Consider the following 24,019-nt stretch of genomic DNA (forward strand, 5'->3'; position numbering starts at 1 on the left):
TCAAAACAATCATCCATCCTGACCAAGTAGGTTTCATCCCAGGGATGCAGGGATGGTTCAATATATGGAAATCCATCAACGTAATCCAGTATATAAACAAACTCAAAGACAAAAACCACATGGTCATCTCGTTAGATGCGGAAAAAGCATTTGACAAGATCCAACACCCATTCATGATAAAAGTCTTGGAAAGATCAGGAATTCAAGGCCCATACCTAAACATGATAAAAGCAATCTACAGCAAACCAGTAGCCAACATCAAAGTAAATGGTCAGAAGCTTGAAGCAATCCCTCTAAAATCAGGGACTAGACAAGGCTGTCCACTTTCTCCATACCTATTCAACATTGTACTTGAAGTCCTAGCCAGAGCAATTCGACAACAAAAGGAGATCAAAGGGATACAAATTGGAAAAGATGAAGTCAAAATATCACTTTTTGCAGATGATATGATAGTATATATAAGTGACCCTAAAAATTCCACCAGAGAACTCCTAAGCCTGATAAACAGCTTCGGTGAAGTAGCTGGATATAAAATTAACTCAAACAAATCAATGGCCTTTCTCTAAACAAAGAATAAACAGGATGAGAAAGAAATTAGGGAAACAACACCCTTCTCAATAGTCACAAATAATATAAAATATCTTGGCGTGACTCTAACTAAGGAAGTGAAAGATCTGTATAATAAAAACTTCAAGTCTCTGAAGAAAGAAATTATAGAAGATCTCAGAAGATGGAAAGATCTCCCATGCTCATGGATTGGCAGGATCAACATTGTAAAAATGGCTATCTTGCCAAAAGCAATCTACAGATTCAATGCAATCCCCATCAAAATTCCAAATCAATTCTTCAACGAATTAGAAAGTGCAATCTGGAAATTCATCTGGAATAACAAAAAACCTAGGATAGCAAAAACTCTTCTCAAGGATAAAAGAACCTCTGGTGGAATCACCATGCCTGACCTAAAGCTGTACTACAGAGCAATTGTGATAAAAACTGCATGGTACTGGTATAACGACAGACAACTAGACCAATGGAATAGAATTGAAGACCCAGAAATGAACCCACACACCTATGGTCACTTGATCTTCGACAAGGGAGCTAAAAACATCCAGTGGAAGAAAGACAGCATTTTCAACAAATGGTGCTGGCACAACTGGTTGTTAACATGTAGAAGAATGCGAATCGATCCATTCCTATCTCCTTGTACTAAGGTCAAGTCTAAGTGGATCAAGGAACTTCACATAAAACCAGAGACACTGAAACTTATAGAGGAGAAAGTGGGGAAAAGCCTTGAAGATATGGGCACAGGGGAAAAATTCCTGAATAGAACAGTAATGGCTTGTGCTGTAAGATCGAGAATTGACAAGTGGGACCTCATGAAACTACAAAGCTTCTGCAAGGCTAAAGACACCATCAATAAGACAAAAAAACCACCAACAGATTGGGAAAGGATCTTCACCTATCCTAAATCAGATAAGGGACTAATATCCAATATATATAAAGAACTCAAGAAGGTGGACTCCAGAAAGTCAAATAACCCCATTAAAAAATGGGGCTCAGAACTGAACAAAGAATTCTCACCTGAGGAATACCGAATGGCAGAGAAACACCTGAAAAAATGTTCAACATCCTTAATCATCAGGGAAATGCAAATCAAAACAACCCTGAGATTCCACCTCACACCAGTCAGAATGGCTAAGATCAAAAATTCAGGTGACAGCAGATGCTGGCGAGGATGTGGAGAAAGAGGAACACTCCTCCATTGTTGGTGGGATTGCAAGCTTGTACAACCACTCTGGAAATCAGTCTGGCAGTTCCTCAGAAAATTGGACATAGTACTACCGGAGGATCCAGCAATACCTCTCCTGGGCATATATCCAGAAGATGTCCCAACCGGTAAAAAGGACACATGCTCCACTATGTTCATAGCAGCCCTATTTATAATAGCCAGAAGCTGGAAAGAACCCAGATGTCCCTCAACAGAGGAATGGATACAGAAATTATGGTACATTTACACAATGGAGTACTACTCAGCTATTAAAAAGAATGAATTTATGAAATTCCTAGCCAAATGGATGGACCTGGAGGGCATCATCTTGAGTGAAGTAACACAATCACAAAAGAACTCACACAATATGTATTCATTGATAAGTGGATATTACCCCAAAACTTAGGATACCCAAGATATAAGATACAATTTGATAAACGCATGAAACTCAAGAAGAATGAAGACCAAAGTGTGGACACTGTGCACCTTCTTAGAATTGGGAACAAAACACCCAGGGAAGGAGTTACAGAGACAAAGTTCGTAGCTGTGATGAAAGGATGGACCATTTAGAGACTGTTGTATCCAGGGATCCGTCCCATAATCAGCTTCTAAACGCTGACACCATTGCATACACTAGCAAGATTTTGCTGAAAGGACCCAAATATAGCTGTCTCTTGTGAGACGATGCCGGGGCCTAGCAAACACAGGAGTGGATGTTCACAGTCAGCTATTGGATGTATCACAGGGCTCCCAATGGAGAAGCTAGAGAAAGTACCCAAGGAGCTAAAGGGATCTGCAACCCTATTGTTGGAACAACATGATGTACTAACCAGAACCCCGGAGCTCTTGTCTCTAGCTGCATATGTATCGAAAGATGGCCTAGTCGACCATCAATGGAAAGAGAGGCCCATTGGACTTGCAAACTTTATATGCCCCAATATAGGGGAATGCCAGGGCCAAAAGAATGGGAATGGGTGGGTAGGGAAGTGGGGGGCGCTATGGGGGACTTCTGGGATAGCATTGGAAATGTAATTGAGGAAAATATGTAATAAAAATATTAAAAATCAAAAAAAAAAAAACCCAACCAGCCTCCAGGCTCTTCCCAGAGCCTGAGGGCATTCTACTTCTGGTCGGTTATTTCTCTCTTCCTGGAACTCCATCTCTATCAACGTGGTTCACTAATTCAAATCTTGGTAAGATGTCACCACTACCATGAGGTGGTGACTTAGCTCCTCCTAAGTGAGACTCCCTCAGTGAGCTCATGAAATTTGTTAACCATCACCTCACATTGTACCTAATAGTTATAACACAATTAATTATATGTCAGTTAGAACAATAAAATCCAGTGAAAATTCAAAACTGCAGACATCCTTCTTATATCAGAATTTCCCCCCCTCTCCTTCCTTGGTTCACGGAGGACTCCAGATGTCACAGATCACGCTAACATGACTAACATTCTTACATTAACACAGTTCTGTGGCTGGCTGCCTTCATTACTAGGGCCTTACTAGACTCCATCTTCATTGCTATGACTTCACTAAGAAACATTTACTATGTTACAGAAATGTAGCAAACAACTACTAATAGTTTCAAGAATATTAAATAATAATAATAATTAATAATAATAATAATAATACAATCTAAGCAAGGTGGAACAGGGCTTTAATGCCGGCACTCAAAAGGCAAAAGCAGGTGGATCTCTATGTTTTTTTCAGGCTGGCCTGGTCTACATAGCAAGTTCCAGGCCAGCCAAGGCTACAAAATGAGACCCCATCTCAATAAAACAAAACCTTATCAAGTAGACTAACAATTAAAAATTTTAGTCTTACAACAATTTCAAGACCCTGTGACTTCTCCCATGGTCTTCACATGCTGTGTTTACTAATCTTAAACTATTACAACATGGTCTTCACCCAATTTTAATCAAGGTTCCTCTTCATGAAAGGACTCCCACCCTACCACAGGCACCACTAAGTATGGTCAAAGGAATTTCTTCCTTAATGCTGCCAGCAAGAAACTCAGCTGTGCTTAGTAGCATGTTTTGGGTTCTCTTCCATTAATGAACCAACCTTCAATATTATATATCTTATTTGTCTTCATTTACCTAGCTTTCCCTTCTAGACAGGCCAGGATTTCATCTGCTACATCATCAATGTGTAGTACTTGCCAAATACCAAGAACCCAAATATTTATTGAATTTATAAAAAGGGGGACACTACTCCTAAATATTTTCTTCAGGTCTGCCAACTTCACACTGTATCAAATCCCATGTCCTTAATACTTGCTAGGATTATTAATGCTATGACACCATATTTCAGACCACCACAGACTTTCAGATTTGGTTACAAACCTACACCAAACCTGATTTTATAATCTCTTAACTCTTTGTTCTAAGGTAATTTCCCCAAAGTAGTAGTTCTAAATCAATACACTAAAAAGGGTTAAAACCCAAGGAAACAATTTAAATGGACAAGTTCTACTAGTATTACTTGAAGTAATAGAAAAGGCCTCAACAGGCTATATGAAATTTGTATGAGGTAATAATATGTATTGGTTTGCTAAGATGACACAGTCACATATCTATATAGTGTTTAAAGTAGGTCATTTAAAACACTTGCCTGCTTTATAGCAAAAAAGATGCTCTCATAGGCGTCCTCCTGAGTGTATATGCTACAGCTGTAGTCATCTTCATCAACTCCAGAAAATCCTTTCAAAAACAAGTGCTTAAAAGCAACAGTGTTATCTTCTTTGAAAGCCACCACCAACTGGTTACTTAAGCCAAACCGAACAAGCTAGGAAAGAAAACAGGAAAGTGACTTTTACCACTTACCAGGGAAAGATCCCAGCTCCCCGGGGCACTAATGCAAGGGCTGTAAGCAAATTATTGAACCCTTTGGTCTCAAGTTTCCTTGTCCATGAAAAGGAGATTCTAGCTGAACCCATTTCACAGGTTTGCAGAGAGAATCAACTGAGCTAGCACACATCAAAACCTCCTTGTGTCTGGTAGCGGCAAGCACTAACCTGTGAGCTATCCGCAGTATAAGGTACCTACAGTGTGTCTCTAACTCAGTGCCCTGCAAAGAACGTCTCCTTTGTGGTTTAAACTGGAGAGAAGAGTGGAGAGAAACAGGGCTCAGTGGCTAAGATCACTTGCTGCTTTTGCCGAGGACCAGAGTTTGGTTCACAGCACCCACACTGGGCAACTCAACCAGGTTTAATGCCAGCTCCAGGAGATCTGACGTCCTCTCTGGTCTACACATGCACTGTGCCCTCGGGTGTATACTCACAGGCACTTCAACAAAAATTCAATCAAATCTGAATCAGAGGTAAGAGACTACGCTAGAGGAAGAACTGTGAGACCGGGAAAAGCTTGAGTAGGTAGCATTTGGGAGAGGGGGGGGGTCAATGGGATGCAGCGGATCAGGACTCAGAAAGTTTAGTTAAAGACCGCAATTGGTTTTTATGGCTATGTGAGCTACAATTTTAGTGATAGAACTGAATTAAATCATCAAAACTGGAGCAAGTTAGAAAACTGGTAAGTAGTGAACTAAATCATTTCTTTATCTTTTAGGAATAAGAATAAAGGGGACCTTAATTTATAGGTCACCAAGACTAAAATTAGAAAACCAAGAATGCAAAAGTGGAAAAAATGTCATCCTTACCACACAGACCCCTGATGCTGGTCTTAGTGCTCCTGAAGTGACTGCTTTCCTTTTTCATGTCCCCCTCCCTCCCTCCCTCCCTCCCTCCCTCCCTCCCTCCCTCCCTCCCTCCCTCCCTCCCTCCCTCCCCCCCTCCCTCCCTCCTTCCCTTCCTTCCTTTCGTTTTTAAAATTATTTTTATTTTGTTTTAATCTATTAGTGTCTATGGGTGTTTTGCCTGAATGTGTGTCTGCGTGCAACATGCATGCCTGGTACCTACAGAATCCAGAAGAGAGCATCAGCTTCCCTAGGTCTGGAGTAATATAGGGCTATGAGCCACCATGTGGTTGCTGGGAATTGAACTTGGGTCTCTGGAGGAGCAGCCAGTGCTCTGAATCTCTGTGCCATCTCTCCAGCCCTGTGGCTTTTCTTAATGCTGGATGAGCTGGCCCAGCATGCCACACAACTCAAAGAGCCTGCTCGCTCGCTTACGAACTCAGAGCAAAGCTGCAACTGTGCTTACTGAAGAAGCTCTCTTGTATCCAGATGGAGGCATCCTTTAAATCCTTTATATTAACATTCCAGAAAAATCATCCACACACTTTTGGATTGATGGAATCAGTAGATTGTGTACCAGGGGACCCAAAGCCCCCAAGTCGGTTCTGTTTGGATTTTTTCCAGACGTGTGTGTTTCCAATGTAACCACCTGCAGAGAAGTTGCCACAGAAGAGTTCAATGCAACAGCCCAGCAGCTAAATGACAGCTCTAATGACCATTTTCACCATGATAATATGACCTTATATCAGCAGTATGACCTTATATCAAGGTCGAAATGTAAATAAAGCTCAAGCACTCTTGACAAAGCCCAGTAGTTAGCACATCCTGGGGCACAACGCTACCAATAAAAGAAGAATTTAGCAATTTCTGTGTCCGAAAACTTTTAAAAACATTTTAAATAAGATCTGATGGATTTTTGAGAACACCTTGACACCTGTGAACCTCACATGGACTAGGGATGGGGGAATTTAGAAACTCCCTTCTGCGTGAACCTTCTCTTATCTGGTTTTTATGGAGACGTAGCCTCTGTGTATCAAAACCAGATCATCCGAATTGAACTTCAGCCTGCGCTCTGCCCTCTGGAAGCAGTTTGATTTTAGCTTCATGAACTTCAGTGGTATGAGTCTTGCAGACTAACAAGCAAGTGCAGGATACTCCAGAGGAAAGAGTAGCGGTGTGTGTTACCTGTGTGGTCACCATGACTATCTTCAATATCTGCAAGCCCAGTTTCCACGGGATCTGGCGTCTGGCTCGGTACTTCTCACAGGGACTCATGAAGTAGAACTTCAGGTCTTCCCTCAGACACTCTTCCCTCACCTCAGAATCAAGAGACGCCATCGCAGATCTGCCAGAGGAGACAGGTTTTCAATACCCCACAACAGCCTGCTTCTCACCGAACTCCTGACCGGCACCTCCTGTTCATATACGCCACCCTGTTTGCTCCACAGACATACAACTCTCAGACCAGTGAAGCCCTAGAAATCCAAGAGGTTTCCACTCCTTTGCCGCCTGCCTTTGCACTTAACCACCCAGTTCACTCAAAATGCCTATTAGCAGAACTCAAAGTGTTGTCTGCCATTTTCTGCATCTTGGTGTACAATGCCTCCTGTTCCTAAGGAGTTAGGAGAAAGTGTGTGGGTGAAAGGGAGGCTAAGACTGGAAATGTGAGCATTTCTCTATGTGAGAGTGTGTTATACCAGTGCAAACATGATGGGAAGCTGTGAGGAACTTTGGGTTTGAAGTGACCGGCATTTGATCTAGGACAGTGGAATTAAACTATGGAAGAATTAGAGAATCCCTTTCTATGACTACTTTTTATTTCTATGAAAGGAGTAAATCCTCCATTTACGAATCAATATCAATGCTTACAAGACCCCAGAAGAGAGAGTTGCAGGTGATAGATATAATTGGGACACATTATATAGGTGCATGCAATTGTCAAAGAAAAAAAAATATTTGCTTTGACAATATAAACGGTTTGAGGAAATTAGAACTGCAGCTCTCTGCTCATGCCCAGCCAGATTTTGATCAACTTGCTTTTCAACTCCAGACTCCTGGTGGACACATGATTCCCTAAGGCCAGAGACAACCAATGAGATGTGGCCAAATAACTGAGACCATAACTGTTGAGACACATGGCTTCCTTTTTTAACGCAGTATCCAAAATGAGTACAAAGCATTCTAGGAGTAAAGAACTTATTAACGCTCCTATTTTATATTGCCTAAAACCTAAAAAGAAGAATTGTAATAATAATATAACATACAACATGCATAGCACAAACTGATCTGAACTATACATACAGCATAACAGAATAATGCACAGATGGAACAGTGGTGTAATCAGCGTGCTCACAACGGGACTAGTGTGATAAGTGGTTACTGTTGGGACAAAGTCAACAAAGATCAGAGATCATAGATGAGAAGCATGGGCTGTGGTGTTCCTGGAGGGAATCTCGCCCCCAAAGGAGGAGGAGCCTCCAGAGGCTGGACTCACCCCCACAGGGGGAGGAGCCTCCAGAGGCTGGACTCACCCCCACAGGGGGAGGAGCCTCCAGAGGCTGGACTCACCACCACAGGGGGAGGAGCCTCCAGAGGCTGGACTCACCACCACAGGGGGAGGAGCCTCCAGAGGCTGGACTCACCACCACAGGGGGAGGAGACTCCAGAGGCTGGACTCACCCCCACAGGGGGAGGAGCCTCCAGAGGCGGGACTCACCACCACAGGGGGAGGAGCCTCCAGAGGCTGGACTCACCACCACAGGGGGAGGAGCTTCCAGGAGCTGGAGCTAGCCCAGAAAGTCAGAGGATCCAGAAAAAAAAATCACCAACATGCCTTCTTCCAATTGTCTCAGAAGCTATCCATCTCAAGCTTGGGTCTTGGAGTCTTACATCCTTTAAACGAGGGAGTGTCTTAAGATTACGTGCTCTGCAAAGGAAAATTGTTCAAGTAACAGATTCCTTCGGATGCTTTTGGGACTAGGGGTTATTCTCATAAATCTCCTTATAGAATCTATTTAAACAGCATCCTGTCTATCTTATAATCTGTGTTATCTGCCTTGATTAACAACTTTAGAAGAAGCTCAGAAAGGCATGATGGGGCAGGACACGTGGAAGCTGGAGGACACCTTAACGAAGCCAGCTCTCTCCTCCGCCTTTATGTGGGATTGAGCCAGGCCTCCACAGCAACTGCCGTTACCTACTAAGCCGTCTTGCAGGTCCTGGATTTCTGCTTCTAATTTGATAATTTTGCTATTATTTATTTATTTTTCTTCTAAGATTCTAGGTTAGCTAGAATCCTCCTGCCCAAAATGAAGAAAGGAGGAGGAAGAAGGAAGACAGGAAGGAAAGACAGAAAGAGGAGAAAGAAAAATGAATGGAGAAGAAAGATGAGGGAAAGAGGTTGAGAAAACACTCCCCATGTAAAATATCCATGCTGCTCGAAGGTGGATAGGGAAATGCCTGTGAAGACCTGGCAGACCATCTAACAGCAGAGAGCTCCTGGGGCAGTCTTGCCGGGTGTCTAGAGTAATGCACTGCCACTCACACACTCTGGGACTTTGGGGGTGCTTTAATGAGAGGGAATCAAGAAACTAGGGCTCAGGACTTCCCAAAGCGCTTCTGTCTGTGGAAGTAGGCTGAGAAACCACTGCTAAGGCTACCCTGCAGACCAGACTGACTCCATATCCTATTTCCAAAGTAAAGAGGAAATGGAAAAGCCAGCCCATCCCCAGATGTGCTAGCGGTAAACCAGACAGAGAGTCTCAGACTTGGGTGACTAGGGTACTTCAAAGAGTGGGGATGCTTGAGTCTGGAGGTTTCCAACTAGAGCTGCCCTTTGTGTCCTGGGATACAGAGATGAGCCTCCAGGAACTTGGGGCAATCTAACGTGTAACTTGTAAGCTATGACCAGCATCTCTTTAAACATACCCAGACCAGTGGTAATCAAGTAACAAAAGAGCTTAGAATGCAGCAGAAACAGCGTGCACCACATCAGAATAGGACATCTTGGAAAAGAGCCTTGTTGAGGCTGGAGGGCCGGCTCAGTGGTTAAGAGCACTGAATGCTCCTCCTGAGAATCCAAGTTCAATTCCAAGCATCCATATGGTGCTAACGACTGCCTGTCTTCAGCCCTAATGGGATCGCTTCCAATGTCCTCTCCTAGCCTCTGCAGGCACTCACTGCACACATATGGTGCACAGAATTACTTGAGGGTCAAATGCCCATACACATAAAAATAAAAGGAAAAGAAAAACAAAGTAGCCTTGCCTGCCATACAATATGAGTAAAATACCTATAAGATAAACTTGAATAAACCAAATAACTTTTTAAAATGAGAAATCAGCGACTAAATGAGTCTCATTTCACAAGATAAAGCTGTGTGTTGTGACTCATATCTAAATCTCAGCACTCCACAAGCTGAGATAAGAGGATCTAAAGAACTTCTAGGCCAACCTGAGCTACATAGTGAGTCTCAGGCCAGTCCAAGCTTTATCTCAAGAAAGAATTTACATATGTATTTGCCTTGAGCCTGCTACAGGCAGCCCCTTAGTTGGCCTTCCCGACTAAATGAGCACTTACTCTGTGGGCTGGTGCTTGGGACAGGACAAGGGCCTGAGTAGGGTCCTTGAAGGTCACATACTTAAGCTCCATCAGGAAAGACTTGTTAACGCATCGTAATTAAGCAGGTGAGCAAGAGCTGAACCACAGTGTTCCCATGATTCCAGGCACAAAAGTCCTGACTTCAAGGTGAGGGGTGTAGAAAGCAAGGAGAAACCCATCTTGGTCATAATACGTAGGCACCGACGCTACAAGGGCACCTTACTGGGAAGGTGGAGGGACGGAGTTACAAGAAACTATCATCTTCCTGGAGCTGATAACAGCATCTTCATAGAGGAGCTTTAGAGCCCAGGAAGATGCCTGTATGAGTGGTACCTTCAGTCACCCTATATCACTTAGCTCTGTAGTGGTTTGAATATGCTTGAACCATAGGAAGTGGCACCATTAGGAAGTGTGGCCATACAACTGGCGGTTATCATGTAGAAGAATGCGAATTGATCCATTCCTATCTCCTTGTACTAAGGTCAAATCTAAGTGGATTAAGGAACTCCACATAAAACCAGAGACACTGAAACTTATAGAGGAGAAAGTAGGGAAAAGCCTTGAAGATATGGGTACAGGGGAAAAATTCCTGAATAGAACAGCAAAGGCTTGTGCTGTAAGATCGAGAATCAATAAATGGGACCTCATAAAGTTGCAAAGCTTCTGCAAGGCAAAAGACACCGTCAATAAGACAAAAAGACCACCAACAGATTGGGAAAGGATCTTTACCTATCCTAAATCAGATAGGGGACTAATATCCAATATATATAAAGAACTCAAGAAGGTGGACTCCAGAAAATCAAATAAGCCCGTTAAAAAATGGGGCTCAGAACTGAACAAAGAATTCTCACCTGAGGAATACCGAATGGCAGAGAAGCACCTGAAAAAATGTTCAACATCCTTAATCATCAGGGAAATGCAACTCAAAACAACCCTGAGATTCCACCTCACACCAGTCAGAATGGCTAAGATCAAAAATTCAGGTGACAGCAGATGCTGGTGAGGATGTGGAGAAAGAGGAACACTCCTTCATTGTTGGTGGGATTGCAAGCTGGTACAACCACTCTGGAAATCAGTTTGGTGGTTCCTCAGAAAATTGGACATAATACTACCAGAGGATCCAGCAATACCTCTTCTGGGCATATATCCAGAAGATGTTCCAACCGGTAAGAAGGACACATGCTCCACTATGTTCATAGCAGCCTTATTTATAATAGCCAGAAGCTGGAAAGAACCCAGATGTCCCTCAACAGAGGAATGGATACAGAAAATGTGGTACATTTACACAATGGAGTACTACTCAGCTATTAAAAGGAATGAATTTATGAAATTCCTAGGCAAATGGATGGATCTGGAGGGCATCATCCTGAGTGAGGTAACATATTCACAAAGGAACTCACACAATATGTACTCACTGATAAGTGGATATTAGCCCAAAAACTTAGGATACCCAAGATATAAGATACAATTTGTTAAACGCATGAAACTCAAGAAGAACGAAGACCAAAGTGTGGACACTGTGCCCCTTCTTGGAATTGGGAACAAAACACCCATGGAAAGAGTTACAGAGATAAAGTTTGGAGCTGTGAAGAAAGGATGGACCATCTAAAGACTGCCATATCCAGGGATCCATCCCATAATCAGCTTCCAAACGCTGACACCATTGCATACACTAGCAAGATTTTGCTGAAAGGACCCAGATATAGCTGTCTCTTGTGAGACAATGCCGGGGCCTAGCAAACACAGAAGTGGATGCTCACAGTCAGCTATTGGATGGATCACAGGGCCCCCAATGGAGGAGCTAGAGAAAGTACCCAAGGAGCTAAAGGGAACTGCAACCCCATAGGTGGAACAGCATTATGAACTAACCAGTACCCCAGAGCTCTTGACTCTAGCTGCATTTGTATCAAAAGATGGCCTAGTCGGCCATCACTGGAAAGAGAGGCCCAATGGACTTGGCCAACTTTATATGCCCCAGTACAGGGGAATGCCAGGGCCAAGGGGTGGGGGTGGGTGGGTGGGGGACTGGGGGGGGCAGTGTATTGGGGACTTTTTGGATAGCACTGGAAATGTAATTGAGGAAATTACCTAATAAAAAAAAAAGGAAAAAAAAAAAAAAGGAAGTGTGGCCATGTTGGAGGAAGTGTGTCACAATGGCAGTGGGGTGGAGAGGTAGGCTTTGAGGTCTCCTAGTGTTCAATCTCTGTCTAGTGCAGAAGAGAATCCCCTCCTGGCTGCCTTAGGATCAAAATGTAGAAGCCTTGGCTCCTCCAGCACCATGTCTGCAAAAGCTTTCTGACATGATGATAATGGATTGAATCTCTGAAACTGAAAGCCAGCCCCAATGAAATGCTTGCCTTTATAAGAGTTGCCTTGGTCATGGTGTCTCTTCACAGCAATGAAACCTGGACTAAGACAAGTGCTAAATGATCCGTCCTTATATTTCATAATAAGCTTTTCATTTAATAAATGTGAAAAGAGGTTCTGGATCCTTAGAATCCTGACATATGGAGAAGCCTTCATACACACACACACACACACACACACACACACACACACACACCAGAGAGACAGAGACAGAAAGAGAGAGAGAAAGACAGAGAGACAGCGAGATTGTGTAAGAAAGTCTGAACCCAAGCTTGTTTTTGCATAAAGAGCAGTAAAAATACGAAGCATTTGGTCAAGTGAACATCTGGAGAGTCGATTTCTGCTGGAGACATTTTTGTGCCTTTTAGAGCTCAGGCCACTGAAGATGTGGAGCACAGAAGTACAATTAAGACTTGCCAGGAAGCCGGGTGTGGTGATGCATGCCTTTCATCACAGCACTTGGGAGGCAGAGGCAGGCGGATTTCTGAGTTCGAGGCCAACCTGGTCTACAAAGTGAGTTCCAGGACAGCCAGGGTTACACAGAGAAACCCTGTCTTGGGAAAAACAAAAAAGCCTGTACTTGATGTACATCCTGGAGCAGAGGCCCATGCACTGTAGTTCAGCAGGTGCAGCAGACATCCAGCAATGTCTGCTCCTTTCCTTCGCATCCTTAGTTACCCAGTGTTCAAGAAAGGTAGCTGGTATTTCCATTATCCCAGGACCCTTTAGTAAGGAGCTAGGGAGCTATAGCTCAGTTAGTAATGTGCTTGCCTTATAAGCAGGAACTGAATCTGATTTCCCAGAATCTACAGGAAAATGCCAGCTGCGGTTTGCACACTGTAGTCTCATTTACAGGGAAGTAGAGCAGAAGCATCTACAAGACACAGGACACTCTCTCTCTCTCTCTCTCTCTCTCTCTCTCTCTCTCTCTCTCTCTCTCTCATATACACAGACAGACAGTGACAGAGAGAGAGAGAGAGAGAGAGAGAGAGAGAGAGAGAGAGAGAGAGAGAGAGAGACTCACCTCAAGCAAAGCCACAAAAAAAGACAGGAAAAGCAACAAAGTTTTTGAAGAACCAAGATAATAAAAAGTAGCCAAATCTGAAAGTGAAACTCACCAAGATTTGTCTGAACTACAGTAAACTTCCAGACTGGTTGCTTAACAAATCCAGATGTTACAATGTTTCTAATACTGGGAAGGATTAGTGGGAAGAAAGACACGTTTAACTCTCGGAAAAAGCTCCCCCTCCCCGAAGCCATGCAAGCTGCAGATACAGGAAAGCATCAGTGAGGTAAGACCAATTGATTGGATGATGAAAATACAGAAGAAAATGTTAGTTGACATAATAAATATTCAAGATCCAAAAGCTTTTTGAAACAAATTTCGTGCAAATTTAAAAGTAATATCTAAAAAAATATTTGGAGAAAAATAAAGGTCATTTGGGTTCAAACGTATCACACAGGAAATGTTTAAATGTATATACATTATTGAAATTTTTCTGAAAGTTCGTCTTCCGTCTTCCCAGTTTGTAGTTTTCTTGATACCCAGTTAGTATTTCTTAAACTGATGGCCTATATAGAATAAACTGATGGCGTATAGCATGATCAGGGACAGAGGGCAGAAGTTCATTGACTTCATTGGAAAATACATGAAAGCTGGACAAAGTACCTAATGCGTGAATTCAGGAGACTTCATGCTCTCGTGTAATCAAAACGAGAAGAAAAGAAACCACAGGTCACGTATCTAGAACAACCCAGGAGAGAACCCTCAGCCTGCCTGTGAGGAGTTCATTGAGGTGGGAAAACCCACTCTAAATGTGGCTCCCCAGGCTCAGGGCCCAGGCGGAACAAAATGGAGACCGTGAGCTGAGCACCAGGATTCATCTCTGTTTCCTCACTGCGACACCAGGAGGCTGGCTTCCTCACATTCCTGCTGCCTTGACTTCCCCGCCATGATGCACTGTAACCTCAACCATGAGCCAAAACAAAACCTCCTTTCCTGAAGTTGCTGCGACAGCCACCATAAAGTAGGCCCCACACAACTGGTCCCAGCTCTCTTGCTCCATGAAGCTCAGAGTAAATGCCCTGCAGATCCCCCTGCACTGTGTTGGTGGCTAAGCAGCAGGTGGCACAGCCCTTCCCTCAACTTCTGGAACATTTCAGTTTTTGGCTTCCTTCCCATGACACCAGGCTACCTCAGTCTCCTTGCTGTTCCTCTTCTATCTGACTTGTAAAGGGCAGGGCATGTAGTGGCTCTTCTGTTACCTCTCCTTTACTCTAGAGAGCTTCTCCGATCCTGTGCCCTTCAACACTCTGCGCTTAGTGGTGCTTCCCTCCCTCCCCCTCCCCCTGATTCTCTCCTCTTCTCCTCCTCTCACTTCTCTCTTTCCCTTGCTTCCTCCCCCACCTCTCCCTCCCTCCCCTACCTCTTCCCCCCACCCACCGCATCCCCTCAGCTTCCATCACCCCGTCCTTTTGGAAATTCCACCCATGTGTCTAGAAGAATACGGAACCTGCCCGTATTCCTCCACCGGCCTCCGGCCTCCTCAGTGCAGCCACCTGTGACACCCATCCTGGCAGTTCTGTGGTTCCTTGCCGGTTCCATTGGAGAGCCACCCTAGGCCCTGGACGTGGCCTAATTGGAGGTATGAAGCAGGAGCCAGGGTGTCAGTTAGAGGTGGTACCACTGAGAAGCATCACTCTGGGAACAGTCTGGCAAGTCTTCCCTCAGCTTAGCTCTGCTCCTACTGCAGCCTCCCTGCTCCAAGCCATTCTCTCTCACCCAATGAGAGGGGTGGCTTCCTAGGGTTCCACATCTCAGCTAAAGGGAAGCACTTTAGAGGACTCAGTCACCTTTAAAGTGATGACACGCATGCATTTCCTTCACTTTCCAGCTGCAAACCCCTCCCGGACTTTCTCCTCGTCTCAGAACTAGCACAGACCTCCTACCACTTCCTGGCCTTGCTCACAAGACTCCAGCCCACTTCTCCCCACGCCCCACTCTGCTTCCTCACTAGAGTAGCTCTGGCCCTGGAGCATCCCCCAAGCCTGGGGGTTTACACTTGCTATTTCTGAGCTCTTTGCATATCTGGGTCCTTCTTGCCCTTACCCGGCTCACATGCCACCTTTTTTAGACTGGCCTTTGGGTTTTTTCCTTGCAGGACTGGGTTCTGGACCTTGACCCTTAAACACGGTAAGTAAGAGCTCTCCCACTAGGCTGTAATCTAAACCATCTTTTTACTTTTTATTCCTACATAGGGTCTTACTACGTAGCCCACACTAGCCTTAAACTCACCCTGTTACCAGGCAGGTCTCCAAGTAGAGCTCCTCCTGTCTCAGCCTCCCTAATGGCAAAGATTACAGCTAGAGTGGCTTTGCTACTTGTGCTCGGTGCATGTGGCCTTTCTGGTTTTTATTATATGCCTTTAACCTCCTCGGACTCAATGTCACAACTAGTTTTCCCATGAGAGCTTCCTCAAGCCCCACTCCATTGTATCTGACAACACACATCAGACTACCCGACACACAGTAGGTATTCAACGACTATCACTTGGAAGAAATGAAAGGAATCAATGCATGAGGCAACCACTCTGGCTATATAAACTTTTCCTCAGCTGGTGTCCTTGAAAATCAAATCACAACAACAGTAGTGCTAGTGACATAACACTAGAAAGTCGAAAAGTTGAATGAACTGAGCAGAATAATAAAGCCATGCTTAGATTATGATTAGAAGTTTCTAGGTAGTTAGGTGCCTGATTTGCTGGCAGAAATGCTTCTTTATTTTATTCATTGGGTCCTGCTTTTTTTTTTTTAATAGAATCGACTTGATAAATTATTAGCACTGTGGCTTGTTCTTTGGGCCAAAGAATCCTTCCAGAAATGAAATACAAAAATAGAGAAAAAATTAAGTGCATTAAAAATATAAAATCAGTAGATGAACCATCTAGATAGATAGATGATTTTCATATATATATGTATATATATATATAGACACTAAATATACAGAATGACACTATAGAGAGAGATGGTTCATATATATATATATATTATAGAATGACTATATATATAATGACACTAAATATACAGAATGACACTATAGAGAGAGATGGTTTATATATATACATATATATAATGATATTATATACATAGAATGACTATATATATATATATATATACACACACACATACATACTCACACACACACACATATATATATATATGTATATATATATATATATATATATATATATATATATATATTCCCAGAATTTCACAAAAGTCAAGCAGGTATGAGAAGCATCGGTAATCCTAGCTCTCTGGAAGCAGAAGTAGGGGATCAGGGGCAAGCTGAATAACCAGACACAAGAAATGGAACTGGTTTAAATTTGTAATTAAAAATTATTTTAATGAGAGACTCTTCCTCAATAAGTAAAAATTTTAGAGCAGCTCAGGAAGACGCCTGATGTTCATAGCAGGATTACACACACATGTGCACACACACACATGTTCACACACATACATGCATGTACACATACACACACTCCCACACACATGCAGACACTAACACACACAAGCAGAGTCAAAAGGCAGGCTCAGAGAAGGTCTGCACGAGATACTGGGTTACAAATAGCCCAAACTATTAATAAGAAAAAGACAGCTCAGACTGGAGAGATGGCTCAGCTATTAAAAGCTAGGCTCACAAGCAAAACTATGAGAAAAAGAAAGCTCAATACAGCTACAGGCAAAGAGTCTGACAAGCAAATGGGCATTAACTCCTAACATCCTGTACAGTCAGGTTGTCAGAAATCCATCCTAGCCCTTATTTATCAAAGACAGGGGACGCTCGATTGGAAGAAATGTGAGAATTAAAACTCAATCTATCCATTATCTATGAGCATTTGTATGATCAAGGAACCAAGGTTTTATGGATTTTCCTGCAAATTTTAATATAGCTATCTATTAAGATGACTATAAAAAAGTTCATTGCAATCAGACTTGTGACTGTGTATAAACTTGAAAATGCCTGTTACATTGTTACATTTTTTAAATTATAAGACAAATATAGCATAATATTCTTTTTAAAGTCTGTCTTTATGTTCATATTTCAACATTTTCAAACATCTAGAGCTAAGAAACAAAATCTGAAAAAGCAGTAAGCACCCCGGCAGTGTCTGGGCAGCAGTGTGCTCCCCGGCAGTGTCTGGACGTGTTTCCCACCTGATTTCACTTTTTCCGTGTTTTCTGTATTTTCTTCAGTGTCAGTGATTAACATGAGAATTATCTAGTTACTATCACGAGTTAAAATAAAGGCACCTGATGTATATCAGGGAACTAGGCACTGCCTTGCCCAGATTTCATGTGTACTGGGTGAGAGGACAGACTTGGGGAAGGTAAGTCTGAAAGGGCAAAGCAGGGTTCCCACAGCAGTGGCCATGTGGGCCTGGGTGAGTGTCAGACGGCCAGTCCAGCACGTGAAGACTCTGGCTGCCTCCTGAGAACTCCCACCAATTTTTCACTCCATTTCTTATTATGATCTAATTTCCTTGTGAAATTAGATTAGACATGGATTCCTAGTCTTCTAAGAGAAGTTAACTGTGATTCTCTGGGTCCCTTCTCATTCTGAAAAAGACAAACCACGTGGTCACTCCGATCCCAGGAAGAGCCCTGGAAAAAGACTGAAGGACTTCTCAGTAGGTACCCGTTAGTGCTCTCGCAAAAGATGAGCAAGAAGAATTTTCAGGAATTTCCCTGAAGACAGCTGTGTCACTGACTTCCTATGAAGACATCCCTGCCCTCCCTGTTGCCTAAGACTGCCGGGAATCAGAAGTAGAGCCACATGTGTCCAAAGTGCTTATTCTCAGCAAGCCACACTGGTCCCCTGGGGCCCACAGGAAGCGGGGGGTTGCCTCTTGTCAGCACTACAGGCTCTAAAAGCTGAGCAGCCTCGAGTGTTGGCTGTAGTGATGGTGTACCCTGACTGTCCTTCTCTTTCCTAAATTTTCAACGGGTAGCTGATTCCAGTGTCCAGCAGACAGCTCTCTTGCAACATTAGTTACAAGTGTCAAGATGCCTAGTTCCTTAATTAGCAACAAGCCTTCACAAAACTGTGCTCCCGAGTCTCTTGGTGGGCCACAGGTAAATCTCTAGCAAATCTCTCTAGCTGTAGTAGACAATATAATTTTCTTTTAAATGTCCGTCATTTAAACAACAGGTCTTCAAGAATTAGGACATCAACAACAATGTTCCATAATTTTTGGCCTGATAAATTACTACCTGGCAGAAATCAAATTTTAGCTGAAATCATAAAGATGTATTTCAAAGAAAGAATAAATAAAAGCAACTTTTTTGTTTGTTTGTTTGTTTGTTTTTTGAGACAGGGTTTCTCTGTGTAGCCCTGGCTGTCCTGGAACTCACTCTGTAGATCAGGCTGGCCTTGAACTCAGAAATCTGCCTGCTTCTGCCTCCCAAGTGCTAGGATTAAAGGCATGCACCACCAACTGCCCAGCAGCTTTTGAAAGAGAGGAGGTGAAGCCAGCCATCTGAGAGGAGAGGAATTAGACCCCGCTGTGTCTACAAAGCAGACTCTCCTCTAGGGGCAGAAAGAGCAGCGATGAGACTCAAACCAGAACAAAGGTTCTGCAGCAGAATGGTCCAAAAAGACCTCACAAAGAGGGGAAATGCAAATAACTGCAGAAGCAAATGACACTCATCAACACGTGCTCCATGCTGAACAGAGTGCTCCATGCTGTGTTGTGCTTTTGTTAGTGTCTAAGACAGTAACAGTGGCTCTGAGGTTAGAAGTGCTTGCTTGCTGTTGTTCTACAGGCCCTGGGGATGGGGTCTGGCATCCCCTTCAGACAGCTCACAACCACATGGTACTCTAGCTCCAAGGGTAAGAAGCCCCCTTCTGGCATCTATGGGCACTTACACACACAGCACACACACACACACACACACACACACACTCACACTTACACACAAAATAAAAATAAATAATAATTAAAAGAAAAAAACTTTTGGAAACAAAGTTCCTATTCTCCGGATGGGGCACACAGGGCTTTCCCACTTCAGAGGTGATATTCAGACCTTCAACGCCAAGCCCCAGCTGAAGAGAGCGGCTCACTTCAGTTCTTAGGGCCAAATTGGTTTTCTTTGGCGACTGTTTTTATTCACAAACCATAACCACAAGAAGCCACCTGGTTGTTGGTGGTGATATTTTTTTTTCACTAGGCTTCAAAAACAGTCTTAATTTGGGTTTCGTGTCATCGACAGGGGAGCCACTGAGCAGAGAGAGAGCTTGGCTCTAAATCTATTCATCCCTGACTTCCGTTTTTGTTCAAAATGTGTCCCAAGTCTTCTGGCTTTGTTGGCAGACTTCAGCGTTGCTACATTTTGTTAAAATAAAAACCATCCTCCTTAAGAGAAGCGAATGTGAAAGTCCCCATTTAGGGGGTTACATAAGAGGTGCCTGTTTTTAGACAGATCCTGGCCATAGAACCTGGCGTAGGAAAGGCTTGCTGAACGAGAAAGGTGTTTCCAGGGAAAGGTTCAAGCATTGAATGTCTCCTGAGATTTATGTGTCCTGGAAGATGAGCAAAAATCCTAGCAGAATTCATACTCTGCTTGGAAAACCCATCAAACCTCCCCAGGTGTGTGCTGTTGGCTGACAGTATCAAGAACAACATAAGCAGCTGTTGATAGTGCAAACTTTGTGCTCATTTCCAGAGAGAGCTGCATCCTTGGCCCCTTGTACATAAAATATCAGAATTTGCATCCATGGGTATTTCCCCCACCTCTGCATCATCTCTCTTCCGTCCACACTTTACAACACCACAGTCCTCTCTTCCTACCAGTACTGGACAGCCATCCACCTGCCTATGGTATATGTCACATCTACAAGCCTCCAAAAGCCATTTCTGTGCACGTGCAAGTCTGTGTCCTTTAGCAATGCACACTTTGGATGACACAGAACACATTAAAAAAAATCATTTAAGCCCCAAACGAAAAACAAAAGTCAAATAAAAATAACTCTTAAGGTTATGTATCTCGCCTAACATGAATACAGCCAGAAGACAGTGGGCATGTAAACCAGAGGCATCTGCTCCTTAGTGTTTAGGACGAACATTCAGGGTAAAACAGAAGAGTAGGTCCATGTGGTCTATTAGAAATAGCCTTCTCTACTTTCAGACACGGAGTTTGCATGTTGCATGACAGCAGGCATTTTGGTGGGTCGTTCACAACTGGTCACGGTTCTCAAAGTTGCTCCAGTGTTTTCTTTTCGTGGATGCGCGTGTATTTGTGTACTTGCACATGCATGCACATGTGTTGTGCATGTGGGGACAACTGTGGGTGTCATCTTCAGGAACAACACAGACCTCCTGTGAGACAACGTCTCTCACTGGCCTGGAGCTCTGAAATTAGGGCTGACTGGCTGGCTAGTGAACTTTGGGGGAGTCCTCCTGTCTCCTGCCTGTTGTGCACTGGGCTTACAGGTCCCAAGTACTTTCACCTGGCTCCAACAGTGTTCTTTGAGCTTGCAAGAAAACATCTCTGGCTGGGCATGGTGGCACATGCCTTTAATCCCAGCACTTGGGAGGCAGAGGCAGGAGGATTTCTGAGTTCGAGGCCAGCCTGTTCTACAGAGTGAGTTCCAGGACAGCCAGGGCTCTACAGAGAAACCCTGTCTCAAAAACAAACAAACAAACAAAAACAAACAAACAAAAAAGAAAACACCTCTATAGCCCCACCAACATGGTTTTATAGTTCAAAACTGGTCTTTTGAAGGTCGGAGAAGTCTATGCCACCCTTGCAGAAAATCATCCATTCAGGTAGCCATCATAGACTAACTTCCCTATGGCTCAGTTTCCTTGCTGGCTTCAAGAACATCCTGCTAGGAAGGAGAGGCCGCTCCCTGCTCCCTTAGAAAACTTTAACAGCCCGCCACTATTTGTTTTAAGAGCAGCAAGCAGGAGCCAAAGGCCACTTTGTCCTCACCTCCCCGGCTCAATTGCGCTGCTGCAGACATTCAGACTCAGGAGAGGTCGCTTTGGCAGAGCCACCTGGCTTGACTGAACGCCTTTTCATAGAGCTGGGGAAACCAGGGCTGACCACACCGCAACCCTCCCACCTAAGAAAAAGTCGGTTTGTTCCGAAAGGCAAACAATCAGCCTCATTTTTAACTGAGTGCAAGCAGTTAGCATTAGCCTGCCCGGGGTAGCAAGAACTCTAGGGTAGAACAAACCAGGATCTTTTCAGAGTCCTGTCTCCAGGAAAGAAACACACACACACACACACACAAACAAAAGTCATAAAACATCTGATCCCTCTCTGTCTCTCCCGGTCTCTTGCCTGGGAAAACCGTCAGTTTCAGGACCAGGCGTCCTCCTTCAGAACTTTCCAGGGCTCCCGGAAAGCTAGACCCATTCCTTGCCCTGAGGAACAGTGGCCCCCAAATGAAAGCCTTAGGGGATCAAAGCCTCTTACCCTTCCAGCCAGCGCTCTGATCTCAGCCCCGGGACTTTGCTGAAAAGCGGCTGTATGCACCCTGGTCGCTACGCGTGGCCCTGTCCTCCCGCCACGCCCCCGCGTCCCCACCCTCGGCCGCTGACTTCCTTCAACGCTGGGCGACCCAGGGCGCTGTCACGAAGGACTTTTGCTACGTAGCCGAGAGCCTGGATCCGAGGCAGAATGGGATCCACGTGTGCGCGCAGGGACACCTTCTCGGCGGGAGATATTCCAGAAGGAGGGGACGCTGGAACCAGACGACCACCAGACATGGTGCACTGGGGGAGTACCCACCTGTGGTGGGGACCCCAAGTCAGGTCCGGGACGCGGTTCCACGCAGGCAGGTCCAGCGTCTCCTCGTCTCCGGGCATGGCGCGACCCTAAATTCCCTCAGTCCCCACGGTCCTCACACCCGGCTCCGCTTGCGGGTGTCTGCGAGATGCAGGTGGAGTGGACGCCTTTATAAAGGGAAGTCGTCCGGAAAGCCTGCTATGAGGCCGCCCGTCGTCCACCCCGCCCCCCTGGCCGTCCTGACCTCCTCCCTCCCGCCCCATTCCCCACCCCACCACCCCACCCCCGCCCCCAGACCTCTGACTCCTTCAAAAGTTCATTGCATTTCTTTTGAGCTCACTATGTGGCCCACACTGGCAATCAGAGCAATCCTCCGGCCTCAGCCTCCTGAGTACTAGGATTACAAGCACGTGCTACCAATGCTGGGCTTTTGGACAAGTAAAGTGTTGGTACTGAGATCTACCGGATGCAAACATTGCAGCTCCTCCCTCTAGGAATCAATAAGTTCGTGGGGATGGGTTTCTTCACTAAGGAGTCGTTATTCTGATAACTCCCTAAGTAGTTAGGATGACAGGGCAAGCATGTGGAAAGCAAGACCCCAGCCCCAGCCACCAAGTCAGCTTTCTGCAGCCTGTCTGCTTGACCCCTGAGTAGCCCAGAGCAGCCCACCCCGGCGGCCTCTATGCCCTTCCCCCTTGTTGCCTGAAAGCAGGGGCTTCAAGACAATTGGTCTCTATGAACCTGGCTACGGTACCCACCCTGAAGCTAGCAGGGCCTTTTGGACAGAACCGGCTCAGAGGCTCCTGTCTTCACCATGCAGTGGCACTGACCAAACCCCTAAATTCCCAGGCTCTGTGCATTAGGAAGTGTTCGAAAGGTCACCAGGTTTAGCTGGGGCAAAGGACAGTTTGTAGAGGATTATGTAGAAAGAGCTGGACAGAGCCTTGTGGACCCTTTGTGTAAGGTTTTTGTTTTGTTCTGTTTTGGTTTTTTGTTTTTTGGGGGGTTTTTTTAGACAACCTCATATAACTAACTGAGACTGGCCTCCAACTTGCTATGAAGCTGACGCTGGCCTTGAACCTGGTCCTCCTGCCTGCACCTCACAAGGGCTGCTGGTGTTGAGGAATATTCTGCCCCACACCCACCCTTCCAAATCTACTCTTTTTTTTTTAAAAAGTCACCTTCCCAAAACTACTGGGTAAAAATGCTTGTTTTGTTTGTTTTTGTTTTTCCAAATTTCTTTTAGGAAATATGCTTACTGGGTATGGAAAATCTGAGAAAGTCTGCCTGAAAAGTCACAGTACCCACTGTACCTTCATGCTCAGGATTCTGTACACTGCCCGCCCCGCCCCCCCCAATGTAGCCAGTCCTGGGTTTGACCCCAGAATCATGGGGTGGACAGAGAGAATCCATTCCAGCAAGTCCTCTGGTTTCCGCAAGTCATCAGTGATATCTATGTGTGGGGTACACACACACACACACACACAAGAGAGGGAGAGAGGGAGAGAGAGAGAGAGAGAGAGAGAGAGAGAGAGAGAGAGAGAGAGAGAGAGAGAGAGAGAGAATGTGTTCAGAGACATTTGTTACTACTCCCAAGTCACATAAACAGCCACCAGCAGACAAAATCTTTCTATTTAGGTCTTGGACACTCCAAAACCTTTCTTCTTATATATATATCCACCCACTGACAAGACAGGTCCTTAAAACAGTTGCTGGTGTCCAGTAACTTTCTTCATCGGCAAGTGTTTCTCTAAACAGATTCCCACCTGTGACAATCTAGAAACAGTCTTAC

The 24,019-nt window shown here is 44.6% G+C and overlaps 1 protein-coding gene across 1 annotated transcript in view; it reads right to left on the reverse strand.

Annotated features, from left to right (window-relative positions):
- Positions 1–22,312, reverse strand: part of Mcoln2 (mucolipin TRP cation channel 2) — a 49,096-nt gene extending 26,784 nt beyond the window's left edge. Inside the window, exons 1-3 of the mRNA XM_021158221.2 lie at positions 22,231–22,312; positions 6,652–6,811; positions 4,387–4,560 (exon numbers count right to left, since the gene is read on the reverse strand). Coding sequence (XP_021013880.1) covers positions 4,387–4,560; positions 6,652–6,811; positions 22,231–22,307 — 411 coding nt within the window. The 5' untranslated portion in view covers positions 22,308–22,312. The remainder of the gene's footprint in view (positions 1–4,386; positions 4,561–6,651; positions 6,812–22,230) is intronic.
- Positions 22,313–24,019: the final 1,707 nt, after the last annotated feature.

This window comes from Mus caroli, unplaced genomic scaffold (assembly GCF_978045245.1).
Source record: "Mus caroli unplaced genomic scaffold, Mus_caroli_1 scaffold_3, whole genome shotgun sequence".
Taxonomy (NCBI): domain Eukaryota; kingdom Metazoa; phylum Chordata; class Mammalia; order Rodentia; family Muridae; genus Mus; species Mus caroli.